We start from the raw sequence: 11,650 nt of genomic DNA on the forward strand, positions 1-11,650 counted from the left end.
AGTTGGGGTCCTTGGCTGGGGCGGCGGCTGGCAGGACGGGGCAGCACCTCTTAGGATGGAGCGTGGGTCTCAGCCTTCTCACTAGGGACCAGCTGGCTTCCTCAGCCCAAGCCTGGCTCCTGGGCACTGTCCCCACCCCTCCATCCTGCTCCACTTCCCAGCCTCAGTGTCCTCATTTCCCCATCAACCCCTAAGACATAAGAGTGCTAATCAAAGGTGCTATGTCAACACTCCCTTTGCAGCCCCTAATCCCCATCCCCGCCGGAGCCAGAGACCCCAGGAGAAGGAAGCAGATCTTCTACAGCCTGCTTAGCATCAGCAGTGCATCTCCTGGGAAGCCCCTCACCTGGCGTCCCTACTGCTGGCCACACCTCAGTGACAGCCCGAGGGGCAAGCCTTTCCAGGGCAGTGACTGCTGTTCTCGAGGCCCCCACCTTTAGGCAGCCCAGGACACCCCTTTGAAGTGTGGCCGGTGTGGGTTGGGATAGAATCCCTGTCCTGCCATGTCTGTCTGTATTACTTGGGTGACCCTCTCCATCTGTGGACTGCAGCTTCTGGTCCTGTCCCAGGGGTGAGCGACACCTGCGCTGACAGGATCAAACCACACTCCACAGACCACGCTTCGTGCAGCACCCACATGTGTGTTCGCCACTGTCACCTGGGCCCTGGCACTGTGCTGGGGCCTGGCTGGGTCACAGCACGTGATCACAGTGATGTGTCACTGCCTTATTTTGGAGAAGAGGGAACGGGTGTGTGGAAAGGTTGTCCTATGTCACATGGCTGGTAGGGGCAGAACTGGGGTCCATCTGGCTCTCTTCTGTCCTCCCCACCACCTCCCCTGCCTCCTGTGAAGGACTCCGGGGGCTCCTTTCCTCCTGCACGACCGCCTGGAGAGTGAGGGTGCTGGGGGGGAAGCTGTGGCCTGGAGTCCTCAGGCCCCCCGAAACCCTCGCTGCATGTCACAGGGACCTATGGAGATGTAAAAGACGAAGGTTTCCAGGCCCACTCTGGACCCAGAGAACCGGAATTCCTGGAGGATAGGGCCAGAAAATCTAGGTATGAAGAGCTCAGTCTCCCCAGAATTATGAAGCTCAGCCATGAGAAGCAGTGCCCCACAGTGAACACCCTCCCCAGTCCAGAGTGAAAAAGGCCCGGGGGGGGTGCCTGGCGGGCCGCCTGGGACAGGTGAGGCCGGGCTGGGGCCGAGGAAGGAGCTGCAGCTGGCCACCCGGAGCCCAGAGCGGGCAGAGGCCCAGCAGGAAGGCTCCCAGCCTCTCTTCCACCTCTTTCCTTCCCCAGCAGCCTCCCAGCTAAGGCCCCCGAGGCTCCCCGGGAGCCCCTTCCAGCTGAGATCAGCCCCTCTCCTCACACCTTCAGCTCCTGGAGCCACGGAGTTGGCAAGCCATATGGAATAGATTATTCTGGACTCACGATAATCTGATTATCTTGGTCATGGATCAGCTCGATGCGCAGCCAGTGGAAGTCACAGGGGGCAGAGGGTGACGAGGAGGGAGGGGGTGGGGAGAAAGGAGAGAGATGTGGCAGATTCCAGGAGAGGAAGTGCCGGCAGCTCCGAGGTTCAGGGAGTGCGGGGCAAGGAGGTGGTGCCTCTCTCCTTAGCGGTGTCACGTTTAGGCCCTTCGCCTCGCCTTGGTGAGTGGACGAGGGTCTAGGCCTTACCGTGTAACACTGGGAAACCAAGGCACAAAGGAGTTAAGGAGCTGAACCAGCGCAAAACAAGATGCAGATGTGAATGTGGGAAAACTTGTCACATGGCACCTCCATTTCTCCAACTGTAAAGTGGAGCAGGGACTCCGCCTGCCTCCCCAGATGCCCTGGAAGGGTGCGTGCCTTGGCTGGAAGGTGCCAGTCTCAGGCCTGAGTGTAGGCCTCTAGGGGTCCAGTGTTCTCGCATTCCCAACCACAGCCAGCAGGCGGTGCTGCCCAGCCTTCTGGAATCCTGAGATCTGAACAGGGCAGACCTACCTCCAGCCAGAGCCCTTTTTCTTGGAACCAGGGCCACTGCGGGTTTGGGGTGGTTGGTGGGCACAGGGAGCTAAACAGATGTGTCAGAGATGCTGGGGTTGGCTTCAGAGGTGGGTGAAGCCCGCTCAGTGCGGGTGTGATGGGCAGTGTGACCCCAGACAGGCCGCTTGCCCTCTGCGGACGACTTTTTACTCATCTGTCCACTGAGACAAACATACCTCTTTGGGCAGAGGCAGAGCAAGGAGCCCCCGAGGAATGAGGAGAAGGGGGCAGGCTCAGGAGGGCAGGGGCCAAGGGGCTCGCTTCCCCCCACCTTCCCTACACAGCCCTGGAAGCAAAGGTTGAAACCCGTATGCAGACCAAAACTCTAGGCAGGGAGTGCCTTGGGCTCCGTGCCCTTGCCACCTCCCTAGTGGGGACTTGCGGGCCCAGTTCAGCTGCCAACTTGGAGCGCGTCCAACACCAGCCCCTCCAGAAAGCACAGGGTGGAGCTCTCTCCAGGCAGGAGGTACAGGTTTCAGGCCCCTTCTGCCCCTACGCCTACCTGGCCGACCACTCCCAACAGCACAGAGAGGCACCAGGACAGTGACGAGCCCTCTGCCGGGTCGCTGAGTGTCTCAGGCCCTCAGCCAGCTCCGGGTCCTCCTTCCCCAGGGCAGGGGAAAGAGAGCACCTCCACCGCACCTCCCCAGAGGTTTCTGATTTCAGACCCAATAAAATGCAGAGTGGGTTGAGCTCCTACGATTGAGGACAGGATCCTTTACCAGAGGCTGGGGGACAAGGATGTCCCTGGACAGCGTGGAGAACCTCTAGGGGGAAGGGACAGAGCTTAAATCGACCAGATAATAAATCAACAGGAAAAAGGTCTTATGCGGTCAGTATGATTAAAAGACTGAGGATAGGAAGAACTCGGTCCTTGGTTTAGGAGGCTCCTACACCAGGAGACGCTGAGATTCAATCCTGGACCCCAGCCAGGGAAATTTTCTTCACCTTGGCGATGAGGCGCCACCCCAGGCCCTGGGAGTGTATGGTCAGCACCGGGCACAGGTGGCCTGACTGGCTGAGGCACCCTAGGTGTGCCAGCACGTGGGGCTCGCTGCCACATGCAGGGCGGATCAGCCTTGACAACCCACCTCTGGGGTCCCCGAGGCTGGTTTCAGGCTCCAGAACAGCCTTGGATTGGTATGCCCCTGCCCAGTGGTTTCCCAGCTGGGAACTCGTTCTGATTAGAAAAGACTGAAAGTGCAAGTGAGGACATACTGCCGAGTGCCAGGACCAGGCTGCAGAAAAAACCCATTCAGCATGGCACCAATGACGTAAGCAAAAATGAGAGAAAAACCTGAACAAGTCTCACATAGAAAGTTAGTGAATGACACATGCATTTTCGCAAGCATCTACTGTTTGTGAGTGTGAAAATGCCTCAGGGTGTTCACCAAATCTATAATAACGTACCAGGACTTATGTGGTGTATGGGTGGGGGCAGGTCTGGATTCTGGAAGGAGGTCAAGGGAGTCCTCAACCTCACCTGTTTGCTTATTATTTTTCACAATGAGTTTGCATTCCTGTATTACATGTGCAATCTGCAAAGATAATTTTTTAGGTACAGGTATAAGGATGTACCTATGTGGAAAACTTTAAGGCATCTCAGTATATACCACAGAACCTGTTACCTAAACTGTCACCACCACACCATGGTGTGCTAGGTTGCCTTATAAATCTCATTGCAGAAATACATCCACTGGTGGGCAAAATGTTCTTAACACATTAGTGAGAACAGCTGGTCACAAAACAACCTGCTCTCTCTATACTCAACGGAACAGAAAGCAGACTCACCCAGGTGTGTGTATGCCCATGTTCATAGCAGCATTGGGTACAGTAGCCAAAAGGTGGACAACCCAAATGTCCATCAACAGGTGAATGGACAAACACAATGTGGGAGATGCACACAATGGGATATTAAGGAAAGAAGTTCCACACATGCTACGCTCTGGATGAACCTCAAAGACATTATGAACTAAGCCAGACACCAAAGGACAAACACTCCTTGGTTGTAGCCTGTCTCGTTGCCCTGGTCCCAGGGCCATAGGCCCTTGCCTTTCCCCTGGGCCCCCTAGGGCAGGGACCTGCAGCCTCCCACCCCGACCCCAGAAGGGCTTTCAAGGGTTTCTGAGGGGACCTGCTGCCAGGCTGTTTTGGAGGCCCCTGCACACCCTTGTTCCCAAGTCAACACCTTCTGCCCTGGGGGAGGTAGCCTTGTGTCAACAGGCAGAGAGGTGTGAAGACAGCCACAGTGGCCAAGGGGAGGCTGGGCTGGCCCTCGCTGCTCCCTGGTAATGAGAATACCACATGGCCCCTGCAGCCCCCACGTGGCCTGCCTCCCTCCGTCTCTCCCAGGTTCCCACAGCCCGACTTCCCCAGGGCCTGGAAGGGACCCAAGGGGAACGGAAAGAAGACCTATGGGGAGGAGGCCAGGCCTTCACCTGCCTCCAGGTCCTTCAGCCTGCTCCCAGGGGCCCTGCACCGCCTGCCAGGAAGAAAGAGCAGGTGGAGAACTTTGGGGAGCAGGGCTGAGGGTGAACAAATGGTGGGGCTGTGCTAAGCCACCAAGAGCAGGCTTGACCAGAATCACTGCCTCCCCAGCCCAGCAGGGCCAGAGCTGAATGAGCACAGCCATGGTCCAGCCGGGGCCTCTGCCTTTCTCACCTGACGGGTGGTAAAGTAGGAAGTCTAGGAGGGGATGATGGGATGGAGGCCTCAGTTTCCTCACCTATATAATGGGAATATTAACATGGAATACTGACATGGACCCTGCCTACCTCAGAGCACCAAGCTTAGCTTAGCCAAAGGTCACAGTGGCCTTGTGGCTGCAGCCCCAAGAGCAGGCCCAGCTGAGCCAGAGCTCAGGCACAGAGAACAGGGGTAGGAGTGTTACAAGCACTGAGGTCTTCTTCTGCACGGCCAGTCCATGATGCTCTGCAGGGCCCCTTATGGCTCCCTTACCCTGAGACTTCCCAGACCCCAAAATAGCAGCTCCTGTCCCTTCCCTGGATCCTGGTGTCAGCTCTGAAGGAGAGGGTGAACCTGGGGTCACTCACACACCAAGGCCCACGAAGCTAACTGCCTTCATAGCACAGGTGAGTCAGATGAGGAAGAGAAGCAGAGGTGCCCAACTGGAAGCCCCTGTGGGGCAGGCCAAAGAGAAACCAGCACTTGGGGCAGTTTCTGGCACAGAGGGAGGAATGCTTGAGGGTCCCAGTGCCAGAGGCAAGCGGGACAAGCAGCTGAGCCAGGAGCCAGCCAACAAGGAGAAGCTGGTTTGGACGCTCCGTCCTAGCCCTGGCTGGGCTGGGCAGCTTTAGCCCCATCCATCCGCGCTCACCCATTGCCTCTGTGACCTTTGCCACAGGCCAGGGGCTGGAGTGCCCTCTGAGGATGACTCCCACGCTAGAGCTACGGAGGGGAAGGGCTGGGGTGGGAGGTGGCAGGTAGAGCTGGATGTCCAAGGCCTGCTGCTAGCGTCTCAGAGACGGAAGGAACCACCTCACCTCTTCCAGGGCCAAGGCTAAAAATATCAGTCCCTTTACCCACAACCTGACCTGGTCCTTTACCTATCGCCTTCTGCTGCCTCTGACCTTGCTTTAAGCAACTTATAAACACAGGCTCTGTTGCTAAGCACTGTGATATGCATTAGCATATTTTACCCCAACAACTGCCCTCAAGATCAGAATCCCCACTTTATAGATGAGAAAACTGAGGTTGAGTAAGCTGCCCAAGTTTTCACAGCTGGTAAGGGGTGGTTCTGGGACTCTAAACCCAGGTCTATCTGGTTCCATAGCCCGACCTCCTAACCATTTAAGCGATACTGCCTCTCTCTGCTAAGTCAAGGCCCAGGGGAGGGTCCAGCCTGACTTCCCTACTGGTGCACGGGGCTGGGGGCTGGCAGTGTGCCTGTGCTGCCAGAGCCTGGCTGAGGGGCCTGGCGAAGAGCCAGCGGCCGCGGCAAACCAGGCCTCGCCCTCCACCTTCCAGAACTCGGGCTCTGAGATCCCACAGCCAGTCCGAGGCCTGGGTGCTGGGGCTACACCTGACCAAGACAGGAGGCCAGGCTACCCTAGAGAAGAAGGATCGTATGCAGGGCTCTGTGCTGGCTGTGGAGTCCCATTAGTCACCAAGTCCTTTCACAGGAAACCCCTTCAGGCTGGTTCTCATGGGTAAGGGATGGGGGCAGAGGAGGAATAATTCTGGATACACAGAATCTTCCTGGAGATCGCAAGGCCGTTCCACCACTCTGAGTCTAGCTGCCTGTGCACAAGGCAGTAGTTTGACAAAAACATGAAACTACACTGAAGGTGCATCGGTGGGGGACTGCCCATGGTGCGAGCATGCTACGGAACGGCACACGGCCCTTACACGGGTGAGTCAGAAAGCTCAGGACCAATACCACACGAACCTGAAAACAAAATCCACAGGAAGAAATACATGTGAAACCTGATGAGTTTTGTTAACAACTGTCAATTACATGTATATCAATTCCTTGGCAATGCAGTATGGCAACATTTTTATAGTATTGCTCTGCCTTAGATGAATACTTGATTTATTATAAATTACCAACCTAAAAAGTGTAGGACTCACTGCTCTCTAAGTCACCCCTGCCCTTAGGAAAAGGTGTTGTTAACCTTAGTTTAAACCCTTTGAAATCATGAGATGTTGCACAACTGCTTTCCAAAGAAAGCCTGTTTGAAATCAGCGCCATTGTTAATTGAGTCTGCCTTCTTCTGTGCTGTGTGCACTTCTTTCCTCTCCTCGTTCTAGCAGAGAACAAACCAAACAACAGTTTCCCTGACCACTGTCATTCACTGTCAATTATTAACTTTGTCATCATGTGAGAGTTGTAAATTGAGCATATTTTCTCCAATCTTTTAAAGAGTAAATTCTGAGAAAGTGATGTCATTTCATTGAGTTTATCTGTACCTCCTGCCATTTTTTTTTTCCAGTTAAAATTATCCACTATGATTTGAGGGGAAGAACATTTAAATCAACTATGACCAACTATAAATCAGCTAAATATGTCCTGACATGGAATGCTCTAAGATAAAGCTGTGGGATGAAAAAGCCAATTTCAGGCAACTTATCACTGTATGTTTTTTAAGGATACGTGTTGCTGTATGTATCCTTGGACCAGGTCTGGAAGGATGCTTGACCACCTAACAGTAGCTGTTACCTTTAGGAAGGGGTTACAGGTACTCCAGCTTTATCTGTAACATTTCCATTTCTTGCAAAGAGAACAGGTTACTTATGTAATTTAATTTTTTAAGAGCCACAAAAATACTACGAGGTCATTTACTACTTCAGCCTGGTGTGGGCTAATCTATTCTTGAAACATCATCATGTTAACCTTCAGTTATTGATTACTGATTTTTTATTTTTTAATGTCACATGTCTGCTCAAAAGTCTGTTTGCTTCCCATCACCTTGGGACTAAACCCGACCTTGTAGCCTGGCCCCAGCGGAGGTGTGCTGTGTCTCTCCACACCACCACCTCCCACAGTGGCCCCGAGGCACCTCGGGAAGGCCCACTGCCAGGCCTTTGCGTATGCAGTTCCCACATCCAGAATGCTCTCTACCTGCCTCTCTCCCCATCCAAGTCCTGTCCAAGGTTCAAGGCCCAGCTGCGACCTCTCCACCTCTGTGGCCAGAGCTCTGCAGTCCCTGGCCGTCACTCAGCTCTCAGCCTCTGAGTTTAGCCCTTTCATGAAGATCAGAAAGGACACTGACACCTCCTTTCAATTGTAATTACTGATGGAGTGAAAGCTTTTACTTTATAAACTTTACTATGTCAAACTGTCTACTACGAATCTATAACAACAGTTCCATGCGTAGATACTGTAATTATTCCTTTTTTACAGAGCAGAAGAGCTCAGGCTCAGACAGGTTGAGGGCTCTTTATAAGGGTGCACACAGCTAGTTAGTGGGGGGCTACTAACTATATAACGGCCTGTTCAGTTGTCTCTCCCACAAGACTGAAATCTCACGAGAGCAGAGACCACAATTAGCTTGCTCACCCTGGTGTGCCTGACATTACCAGTTGTTAAATAAATATGAATTAAATGAGTAAAGCCCACAAGCATCTTGTACCTACTTTATAAAATGATAGCAGCAAACATTTAGCCCACTTGCCAGGTCCGTATTAAGTGGTTCCATGGGTGGTGCCACTCAGTACTGGCAACCATCCTAGGTGGTGGGTATTTTGTATTATTACCGCTATGAGGATGAGGAAACTTGAGCCTCAGAGGAGTTCAGTGACTTGTCCAAAGTCACACAGCAAATAAAGAGGGTCTGACTCAGGCCTGCTTGGGGATCCCCCTTCCCTCATCTTCATCACCCACTGCACCCGCATTCCTCTTTGCTGGACTGCTCTGTTCTGTTTTCCAGGGACAGAAATTGCAGGCAGCGAGATGACTTTCTCAGTCACTCAGCACATCAGCAACTGCAGGTTCTGGAAACCCAGGAAGGGGCCCCAGGATGCGCACCCCATCACTGAGCGTGGGGCCCCCGGCGCTTGTCGTGACACCACCCAGCACACCTGGAGGCCCTGGGGAGCAAGTCCTGGACGCCGCCCCGGGGCTGGTGATGAGGGAGGTGGCCACTCTTCACAGGGGCCCCCGAGTCACTTGAGGGACAGCCTGGCCGCCCCCCGATGTGGGCAATGCCCATTGCTGTGGCGCTCCCGGGCACTCACCCTGCGCGGTGGGCGCGGCGGGCTGGGAGGGGGCGCGGGGAGCAGCTTAGCAGCTCCATCCAGATGCGAATTGTCCCTCCCACACTTCCCGGGCTGCAGGGGCCTCCATTAAAGCCCCTGAGGGGTCAGAATCCACACCTCCGCAAATGGGCCCGCTTTCCCAGGCCCCCCACCCAACCCTTCCCTGGGCTCTGTGGGTTTTGACACCTCTCTGTAACCTGGTCGGGGGTCCCTTCTCACCTCTGGTCCAGATAAAAGCCGGGCCTGGCGGTGGACGGCCCAGCCGCCCGGAGCAGGCCATGGCCCAGTCCCCTCCCCTGCAGGGCCTTCTCCGCCAGGACCACTGGACCTTCCCGCAGGGCTGGGGCTGGGCCGGCCACTCCGACTCCACGTCCCCAGCCTCCTCCTCAGATTCGTCCGGCTCGTGCCCCTGCGACGGTGCCCGCGACTCCTCGCGGCCCGAACCTTCAGCCCACAGCGCCCGCGCCGCCGAGGCCGCCCCGACGGCGCCCGGACGTGCGAGGCCCCGGCCGGCAGGCGGGCAGCGGCAGAGCGCCAGCGAGCGCGAGAAGCTGCGCATGCGCACGCTCGCCCGCGCCCTGCACGAGCTGCGCCGCTTCCTGCCGCCGTCCGTGGCGCCCGCCGGCCAGAGCCTGACCAAGATCGAGACGCTGCGCCTGGCCATCCGCTACATCGGCCACCTGTCGGCCGTGCTGGGCCTCAGCGAGGAGAGCCTGCAACGCCGGCGTCGGCGACGCGGCGAGGCGGCGCTCCCCCGGGGCTGTCCGCTCTGCCCCGACGGCGGCCCCGCGCAGGCGCAGACGCAGGCCCGCTGCTCCGGCCCGGGCTCGGCGGCCAGCGGCGCGGCGTGCTGGGGGTCCCCGCCCGCCTGCCCCGGAGCCCTGCCGGCGCCCGAGCGCCTGGGGAACAGGGTGCCCGATGTGGGTTCCTGGGTGACACCCTCTTACTGCCCCGGGATGCAGTCGCCCCGGCAAGTGTCCCAAGGGAGAGCCCCGGACGCGGCCCTTTGGACGCTGCCCCAAGCCTGTTTCAGAACGCAGACACCACCGGAGCCCGGGACCCAGGCCACGCCCTGGACGCCACCCCTGATGTACCCGGAGCTGGCTGCGGTGTACCAGGTATGCGCCCTCGCTGCTGCTCGGGGTGATCCCCAGGCGTCAGCTGGAAGCGGAAAGAGTGTGTGGACATTAGTCTGCAGGAAAATCTCATACTTTTTAGATGGAGGGTTGTCTAATCCAACCCAGGCTAGAGGTGAGAGGAGCTGAAGGGAAGATGGAGAAGTCCCTAGCCTTCTTGGGGAATGAGGTAGGTCTCTGGGGAGTTAAGGCCACCGCCGCCCCGATATAGAAGTCTTCATAGCCTTATGAAGTGGGGGCTCCTCTGACTTGCTCCAGAGGCCAGAGTGGAGAGTAGCAGGGGCCACTGTCAGGCAGTATGTTTGTTACAAGTGCCCCATTAAGGGTTGGCGGAAGCCAGGCTCTGCCAGCACCAGGGGCAGGGGCTTTCTGAGTAGGTGCCCTTGCATTTGGTGACCTTCATGGTTTCTTCAAGGTCATGTTGACCTTCAAGCTTCATTCCTTCAAGAGGCCCATGAATGAATGAATCATGACTGATGAAAGAGCATACTAATACCACCATTTCTTGAGTGCTTACTGTGTGCCCAGCGCCATTCTTGGCACCTTACATGTATTGCCTCATCCAGCTCTCCAGCAATCCTGGGAAGTAGGTGTTGTTATCATCACCTCATTTTACAGCTAAGAAAACTGAGATTAAAAGAGGTTGGGTCCTCATAGCTAGTGAGTAGCATAGGTGGGACTTGAACCCTGGCAGTGTAACTCCAGAGCCAAGTCATCTTAACCACTTTGCTTCACTGCAGCCATGGCACCGGGGCTGTTGGGAAGCTGCCAGCCACACTCCAGGAGCGTCCAGATCGCAGATCTCAGGGCATCAGATGCGGCCCACTATCCAGCTGCTCTTGTCTTTCTTGCAGGGTATCTCTGTGTCTCCAGAGTCCGGTCTATTGCCAGAAGCCCCACCCCTCCTGCCCCTCCCAGCATGCCAGAAACTCCAGCCTCAGACCCAGTGGGGATGCTGGAGCCACAGTGCAGAGGTGCCCCCCAGCTCAGAGGACCAGGGACCTGGCCCCACCTTCCAGCTCAGTGATGAAAGCCCTCCCCAGAGCTCAGGCCTGCGGCTCAGTGACTGCCCTGAACTTTGGCAAGAAGATTTGGAGGGAACCCAGCTGGGCATCTTCTACTAATGGTCTTGCCTGGCCCCTTTTCAGCCAGGAATTAGGCCTATAGTGTGAGGCGCCCTCATTTGCTACTTCAGTCATTTTTAAGCTTGCCTTTAGCCAAGGATCTCTTCCAAATGATGTCTTCTGTGGAAGCAGTACCTGAAACAGATAGTGGGCAGCCTCCCTGGCTGGAGTCAGGGTGGGGCAGTGCCCCCCACTCTTTGACACCCCCTGGAATGACCGATGCTCTGACGAGCACAGCCAGAGCTGCAGTGAGATGACGGCTGCCTGACCGTGAAGTTGGCCAAGCTAGGACTGGTGGGGGATGGTCCTGGGGTCGGGGTGGGGGCAGAAGCCTATTTGCTCAGGTTTTATACTTATTAAAAAAAAAAGAAAAAGGAAAATTGGTCTGGTCTGTTTTTCTTTTATCAGCCAGGGTTTTTATTGCCTCTAGAAAAGGGAAAATATTCCTATCCTGCAGGGAATAAGTCATGCTACTCTTCCCCTCCCTGATCTAGGCCTACAAAGGTTGATGTGGGCCATTTTGACGATATTTATTGCACAGGGGTTCCGTCTAGCCTGCTGTGCAAGGTGACACAGGTGGGTTAACACTCGGGCCCAATCACTTGCCTCAGACCCGTCTCCGCCGCCGTTTTCCTCTCCTCTGTG

General features: G+C 55.9%; 1 protein-coding gene across 1 annotated transcript; it reads left to right on the forward strand.

Moving 5' to 3' along the window:
• Window positions 1–8,964: 8,964 nt before the first annotated feature.
• On the forward strand, window positions 8,965–11,349 carry MESP2 (mesoderm posterior bHLH transcription factor 2). The gene is made up of 2 exons (XM_036932014.2): window positions 8,965–9,863; window positions 10,736–11,349. The coding sequence occupies exons 1-2, from the start codon at window positions 9,024–9,026 to the stop codon at window positions 11,003–11,005; spliced, it is 1,110 nt and encodes a 369-aa protein (XP_036787909.2). The 5' UTR covers window positions 8,965–9,023; the 3' UTR covers window positions 11,006–11,349.
• The last annotated feature ends 301 nt before the right edge of the window (window positions 11,350–11,650 follow it).

This window comes from Manis pentadactyla, chromosome 18, assembly GCF_030020395.1.
Source record: "Manis pentadactyla isolate mManPen7 chromosome 18, mManPen7.hap1, whole genome shotgun sequence".
Lineage (NCBI taxonomy): Eukaryota > Metazoa > Chordata > Mammalia > Pholidota > Manidae > Manis > Manis pentadactyla.

What these genes read in the sequence shown, in the direction of transcription:
- MESP2 (XM_036932014.2), top strand. Translation starts at nt 9,024, where the DNA reads ATGGCCCAGTCCCCTCCCCTGCAGGGCCTTCTCCGCCAGGACCACTGG. An exon ending in AGCTGGCTGCGGTGTACCAG is followed by an intron (nt 9,864 to 10,735) that starts GTATGCGCCCTC and finishes TCTTTCTTGCAG; the next exon opens with GGTATCTCTGTGTCTCCAGA.